Raw genomic sequence first — 26,447 nt, forward strand, 5'->3', positions numbered from 1 at the left:
AGCCTATGTTTAGCAGTGGACGTCCTATAGCTATAATTATGATGATGATGATCATCTCCGTGCTTCAGGAGACAAAGGCTGCCCTGCTGTGGAACATAATATTAATCTTGCTTGTCTATTCCCGCAGGTACTGGGCAGGCGTGGACATCCCGCACGGCACCAACGGCTTCCACGCCATCTGCCCGTTCTGCGCCGCGCCGCTCGAGGGCTCGCCCGGCTACGTGCGCCTCATCTTCCAGGACAACCTCGACTGAGTGCAGGTGGGATATACTTGTAGCGTGGGGTAGCGTGGGGTAGGGCCTTGTAGCGTGGGGTAGCGTGGGGTAGCGTCTTGTAGAGTGGGGTAGCGTCATGTAGCGTAGTGTAGCTGCTTCCACGCCATCTGCCCGTTCTGCGCCGCGCCGCTCGAGGGCTCGCCCGGCTACGTGCGCCTCATCTTCCAGGACAACCTCGACTGAGTGCAGGTGGGATATACTTGTAGCATGAGGTAGCGTCGTGTAGCGTGGGGTAGTCTTGTAGCTTGGGGTAGCATCTTGTAGCGTGGGGTAGCGTCTTGTAGCGTGGGGTAGCGTCATGTAGCGTGGGGTAGCGTCATGTAGCGTGGGATAGCGCTTTGTAACGTGTTATGGCGTGGGATAGCGCCTTGTAGCGTGGGGTAGCGCCTTGTAGCGTGGGGTAGCGCCTTGTAGCGTGGGGTAGCGCCTTGTAGCGTGGGATAGCGTCTCCCACGCCATCTGCCCGTTCTGCGCCGCGCCGCTCGAGGGCTCGCCCGGCTACGTGCGCCTCATCTTCCAGGACAACCTCGACTGAGTGCAGGTGAGATATACTTGTAGCGCGGGGTAGCGCCTTGTAGCGTGGGGTAGCGTCATGTAGCGTGGGGTAGCGTCTCCCACGCCATCTGTCCGTTCTGCGCCGCGCCGCTCGAGGGCTCGCCCGGCTACGTGCGCCTCATCTTCCAGGACAACCTCGACTGAGTGCAGGTGAGATATACTTGTAGCGTGGGGTAGCGCCTTGTAGCGTGGGTTAGCGTCTTGTAGCGTGGGGTAGCGTCATGTAGCGTAGTGTAGCGTCTCCCACACCATCTGTCCGTTCTGCGCCGCGCCGCTCGAGGGCTCGCCCGGCTACGTGTGCCTCATCTTCCAGGACAACCTCGACTGAGTGCAAGTGAGATATACTTGTAGCGTGGGGTAGCGTCTTGTAGCGTGGGGTAGCGTCTTGTAGCGTGGGATAGCGCCTTGTAGCGTGGGGTAGCGTCATGTAGCGTGGGGTAGCGTCTTGTAGCGTCATGTAGCGTGGGATAGCGCCTTGTAGCGTGGGGTAGCGTCATGTAGCGTGGGGTAGCGTCTTGTAGCGTCATGTAGCGTGGGGTAGCGTCTTTTATCGTTGCGTAGCGTCTTGTCGCGCTTTTGTCATTTACCCCTGGGCCACACACATCGCGATAACATTGGGCCGACAGCGCAGCGAAGTCTTTTGCGATTAGGCAAAAAAGCATCGAAATATACGCGAATACTTGGTTACAAATATTGCATTATCGCCAATTTTCGGGTTATCGCGATGCGTAAATCTAGCCCAGGGACAGTTTGTTATAAATTACGCGTCACAAAATCTAACCCCATTGTGTGTTGTAAGAAACTTGCGCATTCTCAAACATCAAAAAATGGAAAATATTATAATAAAATGAATTATTACGTCACAGTAATAACTTATTAACTCCCTTTTCCAACTCTCAAATATAACATCTGATGTTTTCCAGGTGCACAGTACTTGGAGTGCGTTCAAAAGCATTCACCCCGGCGGCGTCCGATGCGAATCTCAACACGCGTGCAGCGCGACCGACACTCGACACACAGTACGAAGCTACAGCGATCCGACCACTAACGTGAGACATACACTTTTGTTACGGTCTTTATGACCTTTCGGGGCTATATCTTAAACACTGCTAGCTAACAGACAAAGTAAAAAAGTTTGCTGTGAAGAATATAATCTGTAGGTAATGTCGAAAACGCAAACAAAAGCGACTATTTTCACGTAAACGGTGTAACTACGCTATTTATCCTATTTTAAAGGGCCATAAAGACATAAGTTATGACGCCTCGGGCCTCGATATACATTATTTATTCAGATGTTAATAAATAGAATTGATTTTATATAAGCTTAGCATCCAGCTTACGGCCCGAGGTTAACGCCCGTATTCACAAACGATGCTTGCTTAAGTGAAGCATCAAATGAGCGAACGAATAGAGCTCTGTGATTGCTTCGTGTGTGACCCTGTGTCCACGCGCACTATGAGACCTCATAGTAATGTTTGTGAATGCGGGCGTAAGTTTAGTGTGGCTCTTGTAATTTGTATATGTGTGGCTCTGGTATAAACCTGGCATGGCTAGTTTGTCAGAAGTGGGTTTAATAGTTTGAAGAATATGACATTGTCTTTTTTCAATACATCCTACTGTGAGAAAAGGACATTCACATTTAACCGTTAGATGACTCGTTTTCCAAAACAATTTTGCTTTCGCGTCGTATTGTTTGTCGACTGTCTTTAATTCAACCTGTATGCCTTTACTTTGGCTATTAATAGACAATTATTTTCCTCCACACCTATCTTCGTAATGGAATGTAACGGAATGTTATTAATGTGTTTTTATGAGGTGTATTGTAACGCGCAGAATTTGTGTTAATGTGTTACGGTGTCTGTATCTTTATAATAAGGTATTTTAACGAATTCAGTTAACGAATAGGTATTTATTTGTGCTGGGCCACGGATAAGTTCGCTAGGTTTTATGTAACAAATTCACGATTGCTACAATAGAGTTGGAAAGATTTTTTATAATTAAAATGACGTAGTAGAAACAACTACAGAATCTAAACGCGCCAATGCGAACATCCATGGCCTAGAAGATTGACAGATAAATAATATGTTAACGAAAAAAGGAGAAATGCGAAAAAATATTTAAAGCTTTGTACATTGCTGTGTTGATTTCTAATTTTAATGTAACTGTTAAAGATCAGATCAATGAACGCTCTAAATAATGATTGAAAAGTTCCCCTTTTTTAATGTTTTCTTCCTAATATTTAAAACATCTTTCACTCTCAATCTAAATATCAATTCGTTTTTATTCATAGAAGTATGCACTTTTGAGTGCTAAATAACTTTTCACGTTGACTAAACATATTTACAAATGAAATATTTGTGCAAGTGAATTGTAAATATGAATATTGAATATGTTTATGTGTAATTTTAAGTAATTTATGTTGGGTTTCCTTGAATGTGTGGAATGCTTGATGTAAGGAGCCTTAGTTTGTATTGTATGGCGCATTGATTAGCGCGACTTTTATTAATGGTAAACATTTTTGATTTTTGCGTATTGTAAACTAAGTTAATTTCCTGATCGGTACGTTACCGTATCCTAACCGAATCGGTACAGATTCTATACTGAGCGCGTATAATGTTTCCCGACTTGCGCGGTGCGAAAGCGGGATGATACGGTACCGATAATATCAGGAAGTGTCCTAAGAAAAATTTAAGTTCCTTGAACGTTTAAGATGCTTTCATTCTGACCATTCCTGATGTCAGGAATATGATCAACGCTCGAGGAACGTTAGAAGATGGATTGCCATTCTGATTGGCAATGATGTTAAAATATAACAACATGCAGACAGTGTTTGCACATGTGTAAAGCGAGTTTGTATTACCGTAACGGTAATTATTATTGTAAATGAAATATTTAATGATGCTTTGTTCAGTAATTAGGCAGACAAACATTATCTCATGTTAATCGACAATTCACCGCGCGTGATATAACATGCCATGTAATTTAAGCCTACAATTTTTTCACTCTTTACTTTTTACCACAAAAAGTAATGTTGCCTCGTATTTTGTAAACAAACAGAATTGTTTTGAATTTGTGTGTCCTAAGATTTTGATCAGTTCGAAGTTTTATAACGTTGAATATTTAAAGTTTTTAAAACAAAGTTCCGACTCATATCCAGTTTCAGTATACAATTAAGCCAAGTGTTCACAAGGGGACAAATGTTGCAAAACACGTATAGCTAGATATTTTGTAGTTGTGCAACCTTGCTTGGTGTCTTCTTACGTGCAAATTATTGTCTCTTAAAAATTGACAGTCGCCAGATGTCGCTCGTCATATCTAGCGACACGACGTGTCTCGAAACGTTTGTCCCTAGTGAATCCATGGCTTTACAGATCGTCGGTGGCAGTTAACATCTTGCAGTCTCTTTAAAAAAACAAATGACTTAAATAAAAAGAAAAAGACTAGATGTTAATTGCCAACGACTACATTAATCGTTGAAATAAGAAACCTGTGATTAGTGAAATGATAACAAACTTCTAAGTAGACCTAAGCGTCAAGTAGCGGTATGTGATAAGACTCATAGTTGTCGATCTCAGAGCAGCTTTTCGTAATATGACAGAATAAGCCCGCTAACTACACATACAACGTTTTAAATACTACAAAAACTTTAAAAATACATGCATTACGATGTAAAAAACTAAAAGAAAAACGTTGAATGTGTAGCGGACAGGCATTTCGGTAACCTCGGGGGCATATTGTATAAATAATGTAAGTTATTAGGCGTAGCAATCGTTAGCTTACGACCTATGAAAATTTAGTTTTTGTACAATTTGAATTCACTAGTTAGTGATACCACGTAAAGTTAACGCCTTTGAGACGACAAATCGCGGGACAAATGTAACGATTTATTATTCATGTGTTGTCTTAACGAGAACTATTAATTGAATTACTAAATGCAAATAATTGCACATAGCATTATACTTGTTTTAGACTAGATTTGGTAAAAAAAATGCTTATTTAAAGAGTCTATAGTAAGTGGTTATATCAATGTAGGTATTTTAACAGCCTTTTAGCATTGGTTTATGTATCGACATGGCTACATAAAGTAGATGAGTTACAAAAGATTGCGTTACAGTGAGCTGATATAGGTTATGCATGCAGGGTGAATAAAGGTTAATAATAAAGTCGTGTGACGTACGCGGGGCGTGGCACAAACAGTCAGCGTCAAATAGCTTAGTTCGTGACGCCCAAAGTAGCCAAAAAGTTCGCAACACGTCTGTTGCATTCGAATAAAGTTGTGTTTTCAACTTTTTGCCTACTTTGGGTGTCACGAACTATTGGAGGCTGACTGTACGTGTGTATTTGTAGATTCTAGAGAGGTTCGTTCATGTACTAACCACTACGTATAATACAAATATCGCGCCTCTCATACGCCATGTGTCTATAAGGTTCAGACAATAAAATGGTTAATTTTTACAGATATTGAAACATTTGTACGCATCAAACAAGATGCGATCGATCTTATGTACCAGATTTTAACATTTCGTCGACTGTCACAATTCCATTATTCACCCTGTATTTTATAGTATAGACGTCTACATTTGTGTAGCATTGTGTGAATGAAATGTGTTGTAAAAATTATTTGCACTAAATACATGTTTCGATATATTTAGCATTATTTTTCATTAGAACGAAGCAGTTACGTTGAAAAGTAGTGATGCTTTTGCGATAAAAGTTTTACACTTCCCTCTTGAGATGAGTGTAATCAATCTAACTGGATATTTGTGAGCTCCGATCTTGAGTATCGATAAATACAATAGTGCAAACGATATACAGACGAGTGTATCATTCGAATACATGGGTTTCGTTTTGTACGAGCAAATTCCAACTCCAGAGAGAAGTGTAAAACATGTTCTAACATTATTAGTGGTAATAAGAACTGAATTCTAGCCTTAATTTTATTTATGATAAGTGCTAGGATAATAAATCGCTCTTTTGAGTTAGAAAATTGACATGATGTTTTATTTTAAACCTGTAAGTACAGTCACGGAATGAAAAGGTTCGTCAGTTTTCAAATTGATTCCTTCAACGAATCGCGAGCACATATTACCTTTTGAAACTATGTTACAGAATAATCTCGAATTAGAAAAAATAATCTTTAACTGTTCGTCAGTAAAGTTCAAAATTATTCAGATCAAAGTTGTTTGACGATTTATCTTGTCAAGAAGATTATTATGATTGATAAACTAAAACCTTCTTGTTGGTTCAACCTGCCATTACTATTTCTATTAAATAAAAAAAACTATTGTCAATTGGTCAATGTCATCATTGCATTGCACTGATGGGATAGAAAAATAAACAAGCAAAACCTTATTCGTTAGCAAACGTCATATTTATTTAAATGTTAGCAGCACTGCTTTCTTGCACTGTTATGTTGGCAGGTTTGACTCTTACAGTACCTAGTGCAAGCGAAAACCGACACTAAGGTGACGAACCTTTTCATTCCGCGACTGTACATTGCATTTTTAATTAAATAACAACAAACACTAAAATAACATTTTCTTCAGTTAAAACTAAAAAATAATAATCTTATATACACCTAGGTATGTCCTAAACATAAAAAATAGTATCTAATTACTGCAAAAATAAAATATGTATCTCAATAAATACTAAAAAAGTAGGTTCAATTAGCATTGAACTAAAAAGTAGCATTTTATCATTCTCTTCACTCTCACTGTAAGTTGAGGTCACCCACTCAGGTCTTAACGCAATAGGAAAGCCTAAATCACTACTATAGTTTAGTGACCAGATTCCTGATGTACTAGCCGTAAGCAGCAGCAATGGTCTCAGTTTCTGGTTCTTCAGCGGTTGAGTATTGTGTATTGACTGCTATTCGCTAAAGCAGTCTCATGTAGCCATAGGAAAAAGTAACTCCTCATTCTCATTGTAAGTTGAGCTTGGTGACTAAAACCCTGACGTACTGGTCGTAGGCACTATTACTGTAAGTTGAGCTTGGTATCGACGCACCCCAATCCTTGGTATCTACCTATTGGTCAGATGCAGTAGTAATGATATGAGTTCTTGGTACAGAGGTACTTCAGCGCCTTGCGCTGTGTTTGACGACGATGCGCTAAAGTCGTCTCAACTCTTTTTTATCTAGCAATAGAATGAAGTTTGTTTTACACGTCAATAGCGGGAACAACTCCTCTTGAGTCTTTTATCTTCACTGCAAGTTAAGCTTGGTGGTGACCAGAACTCTAACGTACTGGTCGTAGGCAGTAGCCACGGCGAGACCCTGGTGGTCGCGGTTCCATTTTAAAGAGTTGATGGGCTGTGTGCTGACCACCATGCCTTGGAGACGACGCAGCTTGAGACTCAAGTCTGGAGACTGAAGTAGCAATGATAGTAATAAAGAATGAAGTCTGTTTTTACATGGCCAAGAGTACGCGTAGTAACTCCCCACTCTCACGTAAGTTGAGCTTGGTATCGACGCACCCTAACATATTGGTCAGGTCAGAGTTCCTGGAAGGTACTTCAGCGGTTGCGCAGTGTGTTTGACGACGCTAAAGTCGTCTCAACTCATTAATCTAGCAATAGAATGAAGTTTTTTTACACATACATAGCAGTAGAAAGTTCTTGAGGCATCTCTCTTCACTGTAAGTTGAGCTTGGTGGTGACCAGAACTCTAACATACTGGTCGTAGGCAGTAGCCACGGCGAGACCCTGGTGGTCGCGGTTCCACTCCAGCGAGTTGATGGGCTGTGTGCTGAACACCATGCGTTGGACACGAAGCAGCTTGAAACTCAAGTCTGGAGACTGAAGTAGCAATGATAGTAATAAAGAATGAAGTCTGTTTTTACGCGTCCAAGAGTACGCGTAGTAACACCCCACTCTCACTGTCAGTTGAGCTTGGTATCGACGCACCCTAACATATTGGTCAGGTCAGAGTTCCTGGAAGGTACTTCAGCGGTTGCGCAGTGTGTTTGACGACGCTAAAGTCGTCTCAACTCATTCATCTAGCAATAGAATGAAGTTTTTTTACACATACATAGCAGTAGAAAGTTCTTGAGGCATCTCTCTTCACTGTAAGTTAAGCTTGGTGGTGACCAGAACCCTAACGTACTGGTCGTAGGCAGTAGCCACGGCGAGACCCTGGTGGTCGCGGTTCCATTCTAAAGAGTTGATGGGCTGTGTGCTGACCACCACGCGTTGGAGACGACGCAGCTTGAGACTCTAGTCTGGAGACTGAAGTAGCAATAATAGCAGTAGAACGAAGCTTGTTTACACTTGTACAAGAGAATTCGTAGTAACTCTCCACTCTCACTGTAAGTTGAGCTTGGTATCGACGCACCCTAACATATTGGTCAGGTCAGAGTTCCTGGAAAGTACTTCAGAGGTTGCGCAGTGTGTTTGACGACGCTAAAGTCGTCTCAACTCATTCATCTAGCAATAGATGAAGTTTTTTTACACATACATAGCAGTAGAAAGTTCTTGAGGCATCTCTCTTCACTGTAAGTTAAGCTTGGTGGTGACTAAAACCCTAACGTACTGGTCGTAGGCAGTAGCCACGGCGAGACCCTGGTGGTCGCGGTTCCATTCTAAAGAGTTGATGGGCTGTGTGCTGACCACCATGCGTTGAAGACGACGCAGCTTGCCGGGGACGCCGACGGCCGTGCCCTTTTCGTCGGTCCGGTAGCGCTGCTCGGGGTATTCGCTGGAAAGGGTTGGTTTTGGTAAATGAATATGTTTTCCTACAGTATTTTTAATGTGACGAAAAATAATAATTAAGAGGACATGTTTGCACTTAATTTTTTCACACCCCGGCGGGAATAAGATAACAAATACATAAGTCAATAATTTGAAGAGTTTAGGTAGTGGTTAACTCTAAAGAAAAAATCAACAAAAAATTACTAAAAAAAAGTTGCAAAACAATTTCAGACTGTGTTTGGTGTTGTCAATTGGGCTATTACAGCACAACGAAATATACATTTTTCTAGCAAATTAGCACCTATGTATATCAACTTGATAATGCCATCTTCAAAGATGATAGGACATCTAACTTTTTTAAGTTAAGATAAGTATTTATTTAAGAAATTCAACTTACTATTTCCAAAGAGTAACTTGTCCATTGCCTGCGCAAGTTATAAAGATGTCGCGGTTCTGTGGGAGGTGTCGTGCCACCCAGATAGTCCCACTTTTGGTGGTATTATCCATGACCTGCAAATTGAAATAAGTTACAAAACAGTTGAACCACTTATCTTCATGTATACCAGTATACATATATCATTCCTAATCATAATACATTTTATAAATAAATAAATAAATAATCTTTTTTTTACCTGAGCAAAACCTTTAGCTGGGTTTTGGGTCCTTACATCAAATACATGGAACTTTCCTTCTAAAGTAGTTGCAACAAGCTTGTTCATTGGAATGTCTTTACGGTCGAATTCAGCGAAACATACCTAAAAAAAATTATAATTACCTACTTTATAATACATTTTATAGTATTCAATACATTTAATACAGTAGTTTTAGTATAGTAGGACTCAACTGCAGATCTGTATCCAGGAGAATTTGAAAGGAAATTTTGACTCTAGAACCTGAATAATATTTATTAGATATTAAAATCTTACCCCATTCTTGAGGTTACACTCCCATCTGAGAGACATTGTGCGAAGGTCAAACATTTTCAAATCTCCATTATCATAGCCAGCGACGACTATTCGTTCAGAATCATTGAATGAGTTGCCGAAGCCTACAGCCCAACAGTCTCTTTTGGTTTCTCCTTGAGCTGGTTGCATGTTCGCTACTGGTTTTCCTCTTTGACGAGGATCCCAAATTTTAACAGTCCCTGAAAGTAAGATGAAGTATCTATTGAGAAGTTATTCAGTGGTTGTATCAAGATTATGTGAACATCAGGCCTCCCGAACCGAGTTTGGGCCAAATCTACCACTTGGTGAATTAGAGAGGAACTTTCTCTTACAGAAGAGAGTACATAAATGACTTAATGATGATGTATCAAGATGAATGATAGTAAATTTTATTATCAATTTATTAATTTACCATCTCTGCTTCCGGTGACAATTTCAGGGGCTCCACAACTGACAGTGTTACCGCCCATTCCATCTATGGAGTTTATTATGTCTGTATGTTCTTTGGTTATGTACACTTGGGTGCTCCTTTCTAAATCCCTAAAAACAATAAAAAACAAATAAAATTAAAGAATGGACAACAAAGCCACATGACAATGGACATTATGTCTGATAATGTCGTGGTACAGAAGTTGGGTCCTTAAAATTCAGATAAAAGAAGATAAACAGAATCACCATATTTCCATGGTCCCTTTGAAGTCTCCTGTAGCCAATCGTCTTTCCACATCACTGCTGGCGCCAAATGTGCCACACTTGAAGGCGTTGGGTCTCTCAATCTCCTTTATTTTCCGCGCTTCTCCAGAAGTAATTTCAAATATTTCTATAGTCCCTGAGCCTTTCGGCAAGGACCCTATCACAACAAACTTTGCAGAACATGGTATCCACTTGCAGTCGAATAAAGAATGATCCAGATTATGTTCAATATGAGTAATTATTTGAGGCGTATCTTGATTTTCCATATCTCTAAATTAGTAATTAAAACAAGTTTATATTATTGAAGTTTTATCAATAATCCGTAAGTTCGATAATTCCTAACCTAAAATATAAACAAAGTGTAATCACTATGGCAACCGTTGACTTTTTACTTTTTAATACGTTCAGAAATCTAAAATACTAAAACGTATTTTTTTTTAACTTAAGGCTTTCTTAATTAATCTGTGGTCGTAAAATGCGATTGTTATCTGTGGAACAGCTGCGTTTGGCCGAAAATAGCATTTATTCGAAATTGTTAGCAAAATGGCGATTGCCATGACAACCGCCGAAACTTTAGGATGTTTTCGGCTAGGGCACGTTTGCTAAACTTCAAAAATGACGTTCTTCCATATTTTTTTTGACATTGTTAGTACTTACCGCTAAAAGGACGCCATTTCACTTGCTAGCGCTATTTTCCGCCAAACACCCCCATTGTTTAATCTGCGAAAGATCTGACAGATTGATCTGTCAAATTTCACAGGTTTTTTTTACAAACAAATCGAAATTGAATTTAATTTACGAAATAAAATCCATTAATCTTATTATATCGTTACAAGAATAGAATAATTAGGTTAAATTTCAGTTTTAAAAATGGGGGACAGAAAATCAAAGCAAAGCGTAAGTCTTACATTTTTTGTTTCACATTACTTGGTTTTTTGCTGCTAGATTTCTTAGTTATTTCTGTATGTTTTAGAAAGCAGACATTGCAAAGCAGTTCGAGCTGCCCGAGAGACAGTCTAAGATCACCACATTACTGAACCAAGCAGGGCAGGCGTATTGTATATGCCGATCTTCTGATAGCTCGCGGTTCATGATGTAAGTTTTGGTGTTTTTTTTTAACTATTTCCACGTATTTTCTCCATTATTTGAGTTATAAATTCATTTTTTGTGCATATTCCAGCTAAAGCAGCATCCAGAACATTTGAATTTATTATTTGTTTGTGTTTGAATTGTATTTACAGTGTTTAGAATGAAATATTTTTGTTCAATCTGTTATAACCATTGTAGTTAATCAGCTAAATATTTTTCAGAGCTTGTGATGCTTGCGAGGAGTGGTACCACGGTGACTGTATAAATATATCTGAAAGGGAAGCTAAATACATCAAAAACTATTTCTGTGACCGTTGTCGTGAGGAAGATCCTACGTTGAAGACCAGATTCAGACCGCAAAAGAGAGAGAATGATGCGGATTCTGGTTAGAAATGCTCAACTTTTAAAATCAAATTATGCGGTTTTTCTTGCTATTCATGGCTCATGATTTGTTATAAAAGCTTTTGGCATATAGCTCGCTTTGGTAAAGTCTATTATCAAATAAAACTCATATCAGGTCATATTCTAGGTCGTGACGACAGAAAGAAGAAGCGCAAAGAGAAAGACCACTCGGAAAACAAGTCTGCTAAAAGAGTCAGCACCAAAGATGGATGTGGCGACTGCCCTGGATGCTTGCAAACGACGGACTGTGGACAGTGCGTATACATTGTTGACATAACATGTGATTAGAGCAGTATTTTTATTTAATTTTGTTAATAGATGATGTAACATCTAACGAACAATGGGCTCAAGTTGAGATTGTTTACTATTTCAAAACCATTCATAGGATATCTTACGTCCAGTCTCATTTAATAATTAATCTGAGATCTTTTTGACTAACGGTCAAATTAAGACCTAACCTAGTATTACACAATTTTTATCTGCAGAATACCTATTTTTATTCTGTTTTCAGTTGTGATGCCTGTGAAGACATGTTCAAATATGGCGGAGCCAACAAGACAAAGCTCAAATGCAAGATGAGGACATGCATCAAGAGTAAGAAGATTTCTAAGCAGTCCAGGTACTTATGAATCAAATATTTAAGATTGGGTATTTCACATTAGCCACTCATATAGTACATAATTTTAGTCTAAAAACTCAATTACTTTTTGCTCTGGAATAGATAAATTGATTTAACAAAAGTGACATCATCAACTTGCCTTGTTATACATAGTGAGAGAGTAACATTTTGAAAGCTTAGAATATGAGCTCCTCTTAAAAAGAAGAATGTCATTTGATTGGTTATGTCAAATACTAATTTATTCACTCCTACAGCAGTGTCAGAAACAAGAAGAAACACCACGAGAGAGAAGTTTACGAACCAGAGGAATCTATTTCCCACCTCCAAACACTTGAGCCGAGGCAGTGCTACGGGCCGCAATGCACGCGCGCGGCGCAATACGGCTCCAAGTACTGCTCGACTCAGTGCGGCATGAGGCTGGCTACGGCCAGGATATACCAGGTGAGAGTAGTGTACGAGTGGTGGGAATCTATTTCCCACCTCCAGAAAATAGAGCCGCGGTAGTGCTCCAAATACTGTTCTACTCAGTGTGGCTACAGCAAGGATATACCAGGTGAGAGCAGTGTACGAGTGGTGAGAATCTATTTTCCACCTCCAGACAATGGAGCCGTGGCACTGCTTCAAGTACTGCTTGATTCAGTGCGGCATGAGGCTGGCTACGGCCAGGATATACCAGGTGAGAGAAGTGAACGAGATAGGGATTCTATTTCCCTCCTCCAGACAATAAAGCCGTGATAGTACTCCAAGTACTGCAATACTCAGTGCGGCATGACACTAGCTACGGCCAGGATATACCAGGTAAGAGAAGTGTATGAGCCGTGTGAATCTATTTCCCACCTCCATACACTGGAGCCGCGGCAGTGCTCCAAATACTGCTCGACTACGGTTAGAATATACCAGGTGAGAGAAGTGTATGAGAAAGTGGAATCTATTTCCCACGTCCAGCCACTGGAACTGTGGCAGTGCTCATTGTTGGAATCCTTATCATGTTAAGAGCGTTTACNAATTTTTTAAATTTAAATTTTTAATTGAGTAATATATAATAATCAAACAACAAACTCGTAAATTGCATTCTTATTTAAATTATTTACGGAAAACATGATTTTAGGTTTAACTTGCATATCATCAAAAGATACTAATTAATAAATACTAAATAAACAGATAAAGGGGACGGCATTAAGGCACTCAGAANTTTATATTTATTCGATTCTAGAATATATTCCCAAAAAGTCTGAAAGGTGTTTTAATTTGTATCACTTGGATATGATTTCTAGTAGAAAGTGTTGTGAGTGTGACGCTTGAAGGGAAGGAAGTAACCTAACCAACTGCGTATTTCTATACTGTGTAGCTGGAAATTGTGGCGGGAGCTCTTTGACGCGCTGTTTTCGGCGAAGAATTGCGCGCGCAGATTTTGACAGCGCGAAATACCTACTTTAGAAGAAATACCAAGCCTTAATATAAATGTTGAACTTTTACAGGTTACGGCGCCATCTGTTGTAACATTGAGTGATTTGTTGCAGTACTAGTGATACGAGTATTGTAAATTGAGTGTGAAAATATCGCCTGATTGAAGAATTTGTAATGTGTTTTTAATCTAGTAAACGAAGTTGGAAACAAAAGCTTTAGTAAAGCTCTTTTTCTATATAATTAAAGATATCAACGATTTTGTTCATTGGAGAATGTTAATTTATTCAAGACAAAACAATTAATGTAATTGTTTTAGAGTGTAATACGATAAAAGAAGTTTTTGAACATTATGATGTTTGTCAAAATGCAATACTCACTTATAAGCTCTTTCGATTTATACGGAATCAAAATCTCAGCAGTCCGAGCAGTCGTGAGCTCGGGGGCAAATCATCCATCAGCACTATTGCTAATAATCACGTACAAATGATACACATCAGTTCAGTGAACTCTGCAATTGCTCTCTACCTCTGAAATTATAGGCGACCTCATAGCGCTATATAAACGTGCGGATTAAACAGTCAGCCTCATTTCTCTACCAATACTATCTATAGAGACTAATTGTGTTTTGAAGCCAATATGAAAGGCCTAATATCGTCTTTTGTTTTCGTACCGATCTTGGCAGTGATAACAGCTAATCCAGTTATTTTTAAAGGTAAGTGATCGTGTTTTATATTGGTGATTTTTATAGTGATCTGTTAAATGAGTTTGTTAAAGTAACTTCTTGTTAACGGTTAATGTTATCTGTGTAACGATACTTATCGAGAAGATTACAGTTTTTTATTATTATGCTAGTAAAGTACTAATGTTATATACTCTTTATTCCAGAATCATCACCCTCTGGTGAGGCAGTCGTGGCTATTTCGTCATCAGACCCTGATTTCAACAAGTACATTAAATTCGCTTTCCCAAGCGAAGGGAGCTCTCAAGAATCAGTAATAACCGGAGACAACCCAGGGGTGCTCGGAAGGAGTTTCAGCTTTGTGACTCCAGGTGGTGCAGTGGCAGGAGACGGCAGAAGTTTCGTCTCCACATCATCCTTTAACCCGTACCTCCTGCCTTTCTTCTTCAACCCTATCAATTACGAGGGCATCGGCCTCAATAATGCCGGACTACTCAACAACTGGTTCAGAGGAGCAGAAGGCTTCTACGATCCTAGCTTCGCCGGGAATACTGAAGGTGAGGTCAAAACTGTGTCAGCGGTCAACGATAACGGTCACATTTACGGCAATGTCAAGACAATAACTTTTGATAATAGAGCTAAAAGTGTAAAATCGTGATAGTGATTGTTACATATGAATGAATAGGGTCTCAGTTGAATAATAACCATTTATTTTATTTTGTGTTTTATTAACCTAAATATCCTAACAATACATTTCATAAATACACTTTTAAGAAGACACTGAGACAAGTGCATTACAGTCGTCTCAGTATCTTCGAGGGGAAATGACTAAAACTGGTTGTGGGTTCAGTAGTATCCGGTGTTAACAGCGTGCGACTGCGCAGCTTGGATGCCGGGCCCGTTGATGCTGCTGGCCCCGCTGTGCTGGAGGCTGGCCCCTCGTTGCTGTACCGCCTGGGCCGTGCTGCCGTGGTAGCCGCCGACATTCTGCGCGGCCGACACCGCGGCTCCATAGTTGTTCAAACCGTTCCGTGACTGAGCGGAGGAGATAGCAGAGTTGTAGTCACCGCCGTGCTCAGCGGCAGACACGGCAGACCCGTAGTCCATTCCGTTATTGCTGTTAGCGGAGGCCATGGAGGACTCGAAGCCGAGGCCGCGAACGTTCTGCGCGGAAGATATCGCGGACTGGTACCGCGCGGGGCCACTGTTTTGGGCGGCGGATACTGCAGATCCGTACTGGGGCCCGTTCTGTGTTTGGGCGGACGAGATGGCCGAGCCGTAGTTGCCGCCGAAGTTTTGGGCGGAGGAGACTGCTGATTGGTAGGGCGTGCGGCCGAGGTTGTTGAAGGATGAGGCGGAGGCTTGCTGGTAGGCGAGGGGCTGGTAGGGCGCTGCGTGGGCCGCGCCCACGCCGCGTGCGTATGCGCCGCCGTTAGAGGCGCCGCCGACGCCGGCGCCGTAGGCCTCGGCGTCGCCGGTGGAGAAGGACGAGCCGATGCCGGTGGAGTGCGCAATGCCGCCGATGTTGCTGCTGAACCCGCTGCCGAAGCCGAACGCCATGTTCGGGGCGCGACCGATCCTGAACATGGGCAGGTAGCCGTTACCTGCTGAAGGAAAGAAGAGTTATGACAAAGTCAAAATTATAAAACTTCTTCCTGTATCCAAGACTAGTAAGAACATGGTGCATTATGGAGCTCGAAATAAAGTTAAACTTAGAATCAATTTAGATGCAACTGATAATTTTCCCACCATCAACTATTCCCACAAAATAAATTAATCACTTCCTACTTCCTTGAAAATGTACACCCTTGTTGATTCAAGGAAGTAATGATGTCACTCTTGTACTGAATAATTTAACAAAAATTCAAGGATCGTTGTACCTAACTAAAATTACATTATCAAGATGTCAATTCTATAACACTATTGTTTCGTGCAGTTTCTCAAGAGATGAATGTACTGTGTGTAATCTCATGAAGCATCAGTTTAACGAAACAGCGGTTAAGTTCAATGTTACTATCAGAACAATCTAGCAATATAGTTGTAAGTATATTTAATACAACTAGTTACTATTGCACTTACCCGTAAACCAAATCGGTACGGCGTTGGTGAGGGCGAAAGCCGCAACCAGAACTATGAGCTTAGCAACCATTGTTATTGCAATTGCTTCTGAAGATGACGCTTACACCTTTCGCCGCAGCTTATGGACACTACTGGATCATTTCTCCGAGCTTATATACCAAATCCATCGCCCCCACCCGCCAGACTGGGTCACAATTATTGTACCTACATTAATAAAGAGCCATTGACACTAATAAATAAAATTTATAACACATGTTACGGTACAATAATTTGATGTGCCCGAAACGATCTGATACCATAAATATTCTAAGTGGACACTTTATTGACGAGCGGCGACTTTGTGAGATGGATTTTTCAGATTCTGCCCAAATCACTGCCATAAATGCTCCTATTCGGATACAAAAGAATTTTAACCGCGAAGGACATTAAAACCTGGCATTATTTGATGTCGTGATATAGGATCTTTCCATGACTAAAATCCACCAATTACAGCTAATTACAATTCGTAGAGATACTCGTAGGTTTCATATTCTTTGTTTTATTTGACACATAGACCGTTATTCTAGTGTTCCTATGATCAATTTAAAAGCTATTGTTAAAAATCCATTCGATAGCCCGTCGAAAATTACGATAGATAGAGCTCATTTGAACATTATTGCACATTATTGCAGTTGAACATAGATTGCATCTTTGACGTGGTCCTAATTTGCAACTACAGTCTGCTGTGCTGTCTACTTTTCAAATTTTTACAATAAAAAACCGGCCAAGTGCGAGTCGGACTCGCGCACCGAGGGTTCCGTACAAACCTGCAAGGTTTACAAAGTTCGTTCATTACGACAATCGAGTCATAACTATGATATTTTTATTGCAAAATGAAATAAAATTCATAACATTACAATGGGGAAAGATGGAGGAGCATAAATTTAAGACAAAGATCTCTTTATCGTTTAAGTAATCCTTTATTTTATAGTATTTGATATGAATTTCAACTTGATAGCTCTACGCGTTCATGGAAAGAAAAAAGTAATAAGTTTATATTTATTAAAAAATATATATTTTGTAATGTAACTAAAAATTTAAGGTTTTCGGAATTTTTCCTTTATGTGTGCTATAAAAAGTTGCTTCATGCCAAATTTCAAGATTCTAGGTCGACTGGAAGTACCCTTTAGGTTTTGATTCCCTTTCGAGTACTTGCGAGTTTCAAAATATGCAGCTTAAATTGCTGTTTCTTTTGATTGCGTTGACATAGAAGTTTGATTTTGTTACAGCTTAAAGGTATTATAGACCTGAGTATTTGGTATGAATTTCAATTTAATACCTTTACGCGTTTATGAGGAAATGGGTAGTAAGTTTAAAATTATTAAAAAAATATATATTATGTGATGTAACTAAAAATTTATGGTTTTCGTAATTTTTCCTTTATCTATGCTATAATACATTGCTTCGTACCAAATTTCAAGATTCTGAGTTCACGGGAAGCACCCTGTAGGTTTTGATTCCCTTGCAAGTGTCGAAAATTTGCGGCATAAACGGCTGTATCTTTTGATTGCGTTGGCTTAGAAGTTTGATTTTTTCACAGCTTCAATGGACAGTAGACCTGTGTAATTGATATAAATTTCAGTTTCATACCTCCACGCGTTCCTGAGAAAAAGGGTCTTGACAGACGGACGGACAGACGGACAACAAAGTGATCCTATAAGGGTTCCGTTTTTTCCTTTTGAGGTACGGAACCCTAAAAACAATCATTTCCAAAACAAACTCAAGTCTTCGACAAGTATTATTTAGGTATTTTAATGTATCTAATTTATTTTTTTGCTCTGTGGGTGGCTTTTTCAACACTTCAAACTTTATCCATGCAAACCGCATTCCTTGTTATAAGATAGAGATCGATATACTTTTAAATAGTTTTGAGGACGTTATTAAGTTAAAAAATACAATAAAATTTAAATCGCAAATAGTTGCGGTTGGGAATTTTAAGATAAGAAGCAAAAAAATGAATGAAATACTTAAATACATACTTAGCTAATATGATTTGGCTTTAAAGGACCAACTCTCTAGCGTTGCTCTCAACGAAATACTGTTATTGCTAAGTCCCAGCTAAGATTTTGTTTAAAAGATAGCAATAATATTGTAACTTTTATGGAGGAAGCGGCTTGTTATCTCGAATTAGAGCAATAAAATAATAAAATGGTTTTCACATATTATATCAAAACTAGATTAAAATTTTGCATGTATCATGATGTCATCAACAAATAATTTAATGCATCATAAAAATTATAATTAGCATTACATCGTAATCATCAAAAGTATTTTCTATTTGGGTTTAGTTCTTAATACGGTGACTTTCGTGTTTCACTTAAAATATAATTTAGTTTAGGATAAATAATCAAAATTTCATATTTTCAAAGTTTATTGAGGATTTCTTACAAATAAATAGTTATTTTAAATATCACAAATGATTAAGTACATAACAACATTGTTTTACACTGCAAGAAATTGAATGAACATTGACTATAATTTTCATGTTATAAGTATTAACCTAAAATAGAGTATTGCATTATTTACACACAAGTTTTTCGCAACAGTTAATACTGTAATAAAATAATATTTGGTCGTTGGGAGAATAATTCACTACATTACTTAATCAACTATTTTTGCGACCCGCAATAGAAAAAGCTCCCGCTACAGCGAAATCGTGTTGACCGTGTTCTTGTCCCTGCCCTTGGTAACCACCCTGGTTGAACCCTGGGCCCTGATTGTAGTCGTTGTAGCCGTTCGGGCTTTCCTCAGGCTGATTCTCCTCCGGCTTGCTGCCCTCCTCTTCATGGCTCTCATCATAATAAGGACCGGGTCTCTGGAATCCGTAGCCGCCTCCATGGAAACCGCCCGGACCACCACCGCCAACGGGGCCGTAATAGTTCCCATTGAATTGATTGTTGTGAGCTCCCTGACCGTTGCCGAAGTATCCAGCCCCATGACCACCCTGGTTTGGGTTCCCGCCGTAGCCGCCATAGCCCCCGTAGCCTCCGTAGCCACCGTAGCCCCCTTTGTTGGGAACACCTCCTTGGTTCGGGTAGGCCCCATTGTATTGGTAGTTGTTGGGGTAGTACCCACTCGCATGGCCGCCACCTCCCTCGTTTGCGGAAGATTGGGACTGACTGATTGCAATGTTGATCGGTGGAACAGGGTAGCCTCCTTGGTGACCTCCTTGGTATCCCCCCTGGTATCCTCCCTGATGTCCACCGCCGGCCTGGTATCCGCCACCCCCACAAATCCCGTATTTGTAGCAAAGCTTCTTCCTGTGATGACGCTTCACCCGCGCAGAGCCGCTAACCGCTTCATTCAGCACTGTTGTTTCTGCAAAAAACAGACAAAAGGGACCCATTACCAACCAATTATCTAACGGTGCCGATATCGCATCGCGAATTTATCGATTGGCCGACTAGATTATAGCTTAGTGATAAAAAATTATAACCTTCGGCCACGACCGAGCTCCATCCTATAGAGATGGTCGCAAAAAAGACCATTAATAATCGAAAGCTTGCCATGTTTCTGCTGACTCCGTTACTGGGTGTGTTGGTTTTTTTGCGGGTCAAAGCATTTTTATAGGTCGACCCGAGGCCACCCCCACGCGAGCGGTAACGTCCATTCTTCCACCGATCCCACGGAAACTGTAAACAATGTGAATTTGTAAACAATACCTATAAATGGAGTACTTCGGAAGTCTTCCTCAAATTGTAGTGTAATAGATTTTTTAATTTTTAGAACCCGTGCTAGATGGGAGGCCATTAATTATTACAGTCGTGACTTAATAACCATTCTAACTAGCGATCCTCGGGCCAAGATCTAATAGCACAGATTGTGTGAAGAGAAATTAATGCTGTAGATTTATAACTCATCTCGAAAACGTGTGTTAGTTAAAAACGTGTTGACGGATTAGCAGCTGCCATTACTGAAGTGTGCCGGCGGGCATAGTTAAAGGAACATCTTTTTTATTACCCTAGTTAATTGTTTTCTACCAATTAACAAAATTATTTCGCTCACGGCTCCATTTAAAAGTAAATATTGTTTTCTGTTACGCATTATTCAAGATCTATAAACTCTTCCGAAATGAAAGAAATTGTTCAAATGCTAAAATATTTTTTTAGATTCAGATCAAGTTTCTTACAGCGTCATAGAGATGTTTCAAATAAAATCCGCTCACTACTCTCACTAAATTGTCCAAATATATTATGTTGCTTTAGCTTTTAATAAGCTTTTAATAAAGCATAATTGGTACATAATAATATTATTTAAAAAAAAATATGTTCATGGTGAAAACAAACATTTCTACTTTGGTTTACCCATTTCTTAAACAAGCTTTTTCTCGTTGAAGCAATATTTCGACGATACAATAAAAACTTTAATGACTTCATTAAGAAGGCTTACAAAGGCCCTACAGCTGGATCACTGAGGTCAAACACATCACTATCCCAAAACAATCGTATCACATTCGCGATCTTCGTCAGCGGAAGTGCAAATTCGGTTCCTATTTCCTTGGACTTAATAATCTCGCATAATTTCGGATTTTACCTAAACAGAGTCAACAAGGCTTTGCGTGGGCGTTTTACGATGTCGTCTACCTAATGAAGTTTACGAAATAGTTAATTAATAAATTGCTACCATATTTGTAGATTAAAAGTTAGATGCAATTTTACCTTTATACGGAAAAATCAGTCATAACGAATTTCTAAGGCTGGGTTGCACCATCTGAGTATAACTTTGACAAACGTCAAAAATCTGTCAAACTCCATACAAAAACACCGGTTATCGTTATATTAGTTACGGTCAAAGTTAGGTGGTGCAACTCAGCCTAAGTATATTACACTGACAAATGCCTTTCATCAAATCGTTTAATGGGTCAAATAGGTATCCTAGGACTGATCCTAGCAACACTGATGTAAATTTTAACATAACAACTTTTAGGTTTGATTTTCCGCGTAAATGAAGGTTTTAACCTTTTTCTTTTCATTTCTTTTTTCACATTCTCTTATTTGGACTCCGGAAATATTGTCCAGTCGATTTTTCAGGTGGTTTCCAGAATGGCAAAATTGAAGTATTTTCTTTCTCCTCTTAAAAACTTAGCTAGTTTTACCTTTCTCTTAGCTTGTAGTGGACAACCGCAGTCTCACGCCCAACCTTGCGCGAGTTGAACTTGAACTTAGCGCGCAGGTGATACGTAGCGATGACGCATTTTAAGGNGCTAGACGTAAACGCTCTTAAACTATTGATTGGGACTACTAATTCACAATAAGCAATTATGATCATTTTTCTAATCTTAAATCGATTATTGAGCAGCCTTCACATTACAAGAACTAATAAAAATAAAGCACTCACCTTTTATTTTCTTTAGGTGTTACCGCAACGCATCCAAGAGTGGTCGCTTTCAACCTGCGTAGCGGAGCAGAAGAACCGCAAATCGCTTGAAGCGGTCCGCAGCGAACTGGAGAGAGCGCAGGCAGCGCTGCGCTCGCTTGACAAGCAACACCAGGACTTGGACGCTTTGGTCGCTAGAGCGAAGAATGCTACGATTGTCCAGAGCGATGATAAGGTTTGTTATCACTGAGCCATCTTAGCCTAGGCGCAGACCACCGAATACTAGTTGACTAAGAGTTGGGCCCGATTCTAATTTGTATGAGGAATCGGCCGATACCAAATCGGTGTAGTCTACGCACTTTCACGTCTATACTGATTAACAGCCCGACCAACCATCAGTAGTTGAAGAATTCTGCACATTTACTAAGACTTAGCTTTAATTTTCAGACACAATATTTCACACAATTATCACACTTTAACCGACCGGCACTTATTTGAGAGATGTTACTCGTATCAGTGCTGACGACCGACTGACTCGATCGCAAACTAGTACGTACCCACTTCGACTCCGCCCCACTTCCGACAACTTTTTTTTTTAACCGGTTCGGTGGCGTGACGATATTAAACCACAAACTGTAATAATTATACAAAACTAATTTGTTTTTTCGAACAAAAAATAATGATTTTATTTTTATTGTTTTATGTTCAACTAATTTCATTGATCTTTAAATTAAAACGACATTACTTAACCAAAGTAAATCAGATACGTACGTAATTAAGACAAAATAAATGTAAAAAATCTCACCTCCCTAAGACGAAATATTTTCTCTTACTCTTTCACTCGTACATAAAACACAAAATAAAGCTCTACCGCGAGTTAACACCGCACAGTGCCATCTAGTGTTGCAAGACGGTACTATTTCATATACAGTTTGAAGATGTTTCTTGTTTATGATGGATGAATAATGAGGGCTATCGTTTTAGCGGTCACCAGTTAGCGCCACTGTAGAGTAAGGTCCTGTCACTTGCTAGTAGCGAAGACAGTGGCACCAACTGGTGAGCGCTAAAGTGGTAGGAGGACTATCGCATTTGTACTCATCAAGATGGCGCCACTGTAGAGTAAGGTCCTGTCAATCGCCAGGGGTGCCAACTGTTAAGTATAAAAACGATAGCCCTCATTGAGTTCGTTGTTTACAGGAAGCGGACGACGAGACATCAATGTACTGCATAACATGCGGCCACGAGATCCACTCGCGTACAGCTGTCAAACACATGGAGAAGTGCTTCATAAAGTACGAAGCGCAGGCGTCGTTTGGAAGCCGTCACCGCACTCGCATCGACGGGCAGAGTATGTTCTGCGATTACTACAACCCTGTCAATGGGACCTACTGCAAGAGGCTGCGTGTAAGTGGATTTTGAACTGTATTTATTGAACATTAGAGTTGATATTAGTGTACGAGGCGCAGGCGTCGTTTGGAAGCAGCCATCGCACGCGCATCGACGGGCAGAGTATGTTCTGCGATTACTACAACCCTGTCAATGGGACCTACTGCAAGAGATTGAGAGTGAGTGGATTTTGAACTGTATTTATAGAAGTTTAGAGTCGATTTTAGTGTACGAGGCGCAGGCGGCGTCGTTTGGAAGCAGCCATCGCACGCGCATCGACGGGCAGAGTATGTTCTGCGATTACTACAACCCTGTCAATGGGACCTACTGCAAGAGATTGAGGGTAAGTGGATTTTGAACCCTATTATAGATGCTTAGAATCGATTCTTACACAGTTTATTTACTTTTGATGGATTGGAGGACACAAAATAAAGCGCCTATGTAACTTATGTAAGGCGGGTTTTAGAATCGCGCTGACCGCTTGCTGGTTGTCGGCGGCGCTGACAGATCAATATTAGTATGTAAAAATTTAAGGAAGCGTTCCTGAGTGACGCTGATCGCTCGGCGCTGATGATTCATAATTATGTATCTACTTTCGGCTGTCAACGTCGATGGTCAGTGTGATTCTAAAACCTCATTCTACTCATTTTATTTAAGTGCAAACTGAGGTCACACTTTAGGTACGGTCAACAGCACGTCAACGTAAACACTGTGGTATCTTACGTAGTTGCGATACGGGCGACTTTGCAACGAAAATGTATAGCTTGATGTGCTGTCGACTGTACCCTAAAATTGAGAATGAACTGAGGTGGAATTGTGTAAAGCAATCGTAATCATGTGACAGTTCATAACGTACGATAAAGTCCGTTAAACAAAGCGTTTGACAGAATAATCGTACGTTATGAAAACTATCAAATCATTACGATTGCTTTACACAATTCCACCTCCGGTTTTAAAAAAAACTGATTTACGTATTTTCCTCAACAGGTAATGTGTCCAGAGCACTTTAAAGATCCTAAAGTCAGCGACACAGACGTCTGCGGTTGTCCACTAGTACGTGACGTCTTCGAACCCACCGGAGACTTTTGTCGCGCGCCCAAGAAGTCTTGCCTTAAGCATTACCAGTGGGAGAAGCTGCGACGCGCTGAAATTGACATGGAGCGGGTGCGGCAATGGCTTAGGCTGGATGAGCTGGTGGAACAAGAGAGAAGCATTAGATTGGCTATGGCGTCCAGGTAACATTGTCTATGTCCCCTAAGAGACTTTGCTAAGAAGTCTTGCCTCAAGCTTTACCAGTGGGAGAAGCTGCGACGTGCTGAGATTGATATGGAGCGGGTGCGGCAGTGGCTTAGGCTGGATGAGCTGGTGGAACAAGAGAGAAGCATTAGATTGGCTATGGCATCCAGGTAATTTTGACTATGTCCTCTAGGCAAAATTGTCTATGTCCCCTTAGATACCTTGCTAAGAAGTCTTGCCTCAAGCATTACCAGTGGGAAAAACTGCGACGTGCTGAGATTGACATGGAGCGGGTGCGACAGTGGCTTAGGCTGGATGAGCTGGTAGAACAAGAGAGAAGCATTAGATTGGCTATGGCGTCCAGGTAAGATGTCCACTAGGTAACATTGTCTATATCCTCTAGGCAACATTGGCTATGTCCTCTAGGCAACATTGTCAATGTCCTCTAGGCAACATTGTCCATGTCCTCTAGGCAACATTGTCTATGTCCTCTAGGCAACATTGTCTATGCCCTCTAGGCAACAATGTCTATGTCCTCTATGCAACATCGTCTATGTCCTTTAGGCAACATTGTCTGTCTATGTCCTCTAGGTAACATTGTCTATGTCCTCTAGGCAACAATGTATATGTCCTCTAGGAGACGATAAGGTTCCTATGAGGTCCTGCCTTAAACACTACCAGTGGAAGAAATTGACACCCCGAAATTAACAATGAGTTTCCTCCTATTCATGGACTTCAGTTCTGCCTCAAACACCACCTGTAGGAACGACATTAAACGATTCCAAAAGGTAAAATCTATGGCATTGGTCCCTTACGTCTTGATACTTTGCGTACGCCTTTAAAAAAAAAATGGGCATTTTTCATCGTTTGTTTCAGCCAAATGACGTCCACTGCTGGACAAAGGTGTCCCCCAAGGTTTTCCATAAAGAAACGGTCCTGCGCTGCCCGCATCCAGGCTCTTCCCGCGACCTTTATCAGATCGTCGGTCCACCTAGTAAGAGGCCTGCCCACACTACGTCTTCCAGCCCGTGGTCGCCACTCGAGAACTTTCCTGCCCCAACGGCCATCGTCTCTACGAGCTATGTGCCCCGCCCACTGCCACTTGATTTTAGCAATTCTGCGAGCTATGTCGGTTACTTTGGTTTTCCTGCGGATCTCCGGGCATTTTTCATGCAGGCGTTAAAATAATAATTATTATTTTTCCAGAGCGGGCGTGCTCGGCCTGATGCTACACTCGACCTACAACCACGAGGTAATGGAGCGTATCACCACCAAGGCGGGAGAGAACGGCAAGCTCAAGGAGAGCTCCTGACGCGCCCCCGGGGCCCGATCGCGGCCCCAGCGCCCCCGCTGACGTGACGTCACACGTTTATGCTCTGTACAGATTCAATACATAAATAAATTGTAAGGATTTGAAAACTGCTGTTTTTTTATTATAAAGTTATAAACCTCGCCAAACTACATGTAATAAATAAATTGTAAGGATTTGAAAACTGCCGTTTTATTATAACCTAGCAAAACTACATGTCTGACGCCCGGTTTCCGCAAAGGCGTAGAGAAAGAAGTGTTTTGAATAAAGCGTCTGCCACACCAACGCGTGCAGATTGCCATCGCCGGCGCGATCAAAGGCCAATGACAGGTCGCGCGACCCATGACAGTTCACGCGACCTGTCATTTTCCTATGATTCGTGCCGGCGATGGTGATCTGCACGCGTTGGTGTGGTTGAAGCATTACCAATCAGTTTTCATTATTTCCACATCTCTCCGCTCTGCGACTTAGCCGCTGTCAAATTCTATAAAAAAAATCGTACCTCTCTTCTCCGCTCCGCTTTGCCTTGGTGGAAACCCTGCCTGATGGATGATATTGAATAGGTATAGCCTCACCAAAGATGGGGTGACTGAACCACAAGGCGATGAATAGATGAATCACCACCAAGGCGGGAGAGAACGGCAAGCTCACGGAGAGCTCTTGACGCGGCCCCAAGGCCCCCCCTCCATCGCTTACTCTGTAGGTACCATTAGAGAGTAGTTATGTCTAAAGA

At 40.8% G+C, this 26,447-nt stretch overlaps 5 protein-coding genes across 9 annotated transcripts in view; 2 read left to right on the forward strand and 3 right to left on the reverse strand.

Annotated features, from left to right (window-relative positions):
• Positions 1-5,821, forward strand: part of Pli (E3 ubiquitin-protein ligase pellino) — a 45,223-nt gene extending 39,402 nt beyond the window's left edge. Inside the window, exons 8-9 of the mRNA XM_028305300.1 lie at positions 128-260; positions 1,754-5,821. Of these exons, the coding sequence (XP_028161101.1) occupies positions 128-254 (127 nt within the window). The 3' untranslated portion in view covers positions 255-260; positions 1,754-5,821. The remainder of the gene's footprint in view (positions 1-127; positions 261-1,753) is intronic.
• An 871-nt stretch (positions 5,822-6,692) lies between these two features.
• Wdr92 (dynein axonemal assembly factor 10) lies at positions 6,693-10,651 on the reverse strand. Of its 2 annotated transcripts, XM_028305324.1 has the most exons (7): positions 10,136-10,651; positions 9,873-10,000; positions 9,443-9,660; positions 9,149-9,271; positions 8,914-9,026; positions 8,450-8,523; positions 6,693-7,594 (listed from the first exon to the last, which is right to left on the reverse strand). In XM_028305324.1, exons 1-7 carry the CDS (start codon positions 10,417-10,419, stop codon positions 7,461-7,463), a joined length of 1,074 nt encoding a protein of 357 aa, XP_028161125.1. In that variant the 5' UTR covers positions 10,420-10,651; the 3' UTR covers positions 6,693-7,460. The 2 variants fall into 2 exon arrangements, with proteins under 2 accessions (XP_028161125.1, XP_028161124.1); XM_028305323.1 differs by lacking the exon at positions 6,693-7,594 and having other exon boundaries at positions 8,316-8,523.
• Positions 10,652-10,883: 232 nt separating this feature from the next.
• Positions 10,884-25,855, forward strand: LOC114353351 (CXXC-type zinc finger protein 1). Of its 3 annotated transcripts, XM_028305318.1 has the most exons (11): positions 10,884-11,050; positions 11,127-11,248; positions 11,464-11,627; positions 11,772-11,898; positions 12,156-12,263; positions 12,518-12,704; positions 21,821-22,018; positions 22,981-23,180; positions 23,342-23,348; positions 24,157-24,404; positions 25,612-25,855. In XM_028305318.1, the coding sequence occupies exons 1-11, from the start codon at positions 11,024-11,026 to the stop codon at positions 25,715-25,717; spliced, it is 1,494 nt and encodes a 497-aa protein (XP_028161119.1). In that variant the 5' UTR covers positions 10,884-11,023; the 3' UTR covers positions 25,718-25,855. The 3 variants fall into 3 exon arrangements, with proteins under 3 accessions (XP_028161119.1, XP_028161120.1, XP_028161118.1); XM_028305319.1 differs by lacking the exon at positions 23,342-23,348 and having other exon boundaries at positions 12,521-12,704; positions 22,981-23,187; XM_028305317.1 differs by lacking the exon at positions 23,342-23,348 and having other exon boundaries at positions 11,024-11,050; positions 22,981-23,187.
• On the reverse strand, positions 15,184-16,541 carry LOC114353352 (spidroin-1). 2 transcript variants are annotated; one of them, XM_028305321.1, is made up of 2 exons: positions 16,429-16,541; positions 15,184-15,953 (listed from the first exon to the last, which is right to left on the reverse strand). In XM_028305321.1, the coding sequence occupies exons 1-2, from the start codon at positions 16,496-16,498 to the stop codon at positions 15,196-15,198; spliced, it is 828 nt and encodes a 275-aa protein (XP_028161122.1). In that variant the 5' UTR covers positions 16,499-16,541; the 3' UTR covers positions 15,184-15,195. The 2 variants fall into 2 exon arrangements, with proteins under 2 accessions (XP_028161122.1, XP_028161121.1); XM_028305320.1 differs by having other exon boundaries at positions 15,184-15,956; positions 16,429-16,535.
• On the reverse strand, positions 18,939-19,992 carry LOC114353353 (glycine-rich cell wall structural protein 1.8-like). The gene is made up of 2 exons (XM_028305322.1): positions 19,904-19,992; positions 18,939-19,785 (listed from the first exon to the last, which is right to left on the reverse strand). The coding sequence occupies exons 1-2, from the start codon at positions 19,974-19,976 to the stop codon at positions 19,073-19,075; spliced, it is 786 nt and encodes a 261-aa protein (XP_028161123.1). The 5' UTR covers positions 19,977-19,992; the 3' UTR covers positions 18,939-19,072.
• Positions 25,856-26,447: the final 592 nt, after the last annotated feature.

Source organism: Ostrinia furnacalis, unplaced genomic scaffold, assembly GCF_004193835.3.
Source record: "Ostrinia furnacalis isolate ACB-3 unplaced genomic scaffold, ASM419383v2 OfSCF1653, whole genome shotgun sequence".
In the NCBI taxonomy this organism is placed as follows: Eukaryota; Metazoa; Arthropoda; class Insecta; order Lepidoptera; family Crambidae; genus Ostrinia; species Ostrinia furnacalis.

Coding starts and splice junctions, on each gene's coding strand:
- Wdr92 (XM_028305324.1), bottom strand. CDS start 10,419: ATGGAAAATCAAGATACGCCTCAAATAATTACTCATATTGAACATAAT. Junction 9,272..9,442: donor AGTGTAACCTCAAGAATGGG/GTAAGATTTTAA, acceptor AATTTTTTTTAG/GTATGTTTCGCTGAATTCGA. Junction 8,524..8,913: donor CAAGTTACTCTTTGGAAATA/GTAAGTTGAATT, acceptor AACCCTTTCCAG/CGAATACCCCGAGCAGCGCT.
- LOC114353351 (XM_028305318.1), top strand. CDS start 11,024: ATGGGGGACAGAAAATCAAAGCAAAGC. Junction 11,628..11,771: donor AGAGAATGATGCGGATTCTG/GTTAGAAATGCT, acceptor GTCATATTCTAG/GTCGTGACGACAGAAAGAAG. Junction 11,899..12,155: donor CAAACGACGGACTGTGGACA/GTGCGTATACAT, acceptor TTCTGTTTTCAG/TTGTGATGCCTGTGAAGACA.
- LOC114353352 (XM_028305320.1), bottom strand. CDS start 16,498: ATGGTTGCTAAGCTCATAGTTCTGGTTGCGGCTTTCGCCCTCACCAAC. Junction 15,957..16,428: donor CGTACCGATTTGGTTTACGG/GTAAGTGCAATA, acceptor TCTTTCCTTCAG/CAGGTAACGGCTACCTGCCC.
- LOC114353353 (XM_028305322.1), bottom strand. CDS start 19,976: ATGGCAAGCTTTCGATTATTAATGGTCTTTTTTGCGACCATCTCTATA. Junction 19,786..19,903: donor GAGCTCGGTCGTGGCCGAAG/GTTATAATTTTT, acceptor TGTTTTTTGCAG/AAACAACAGTGCTGAATGAA.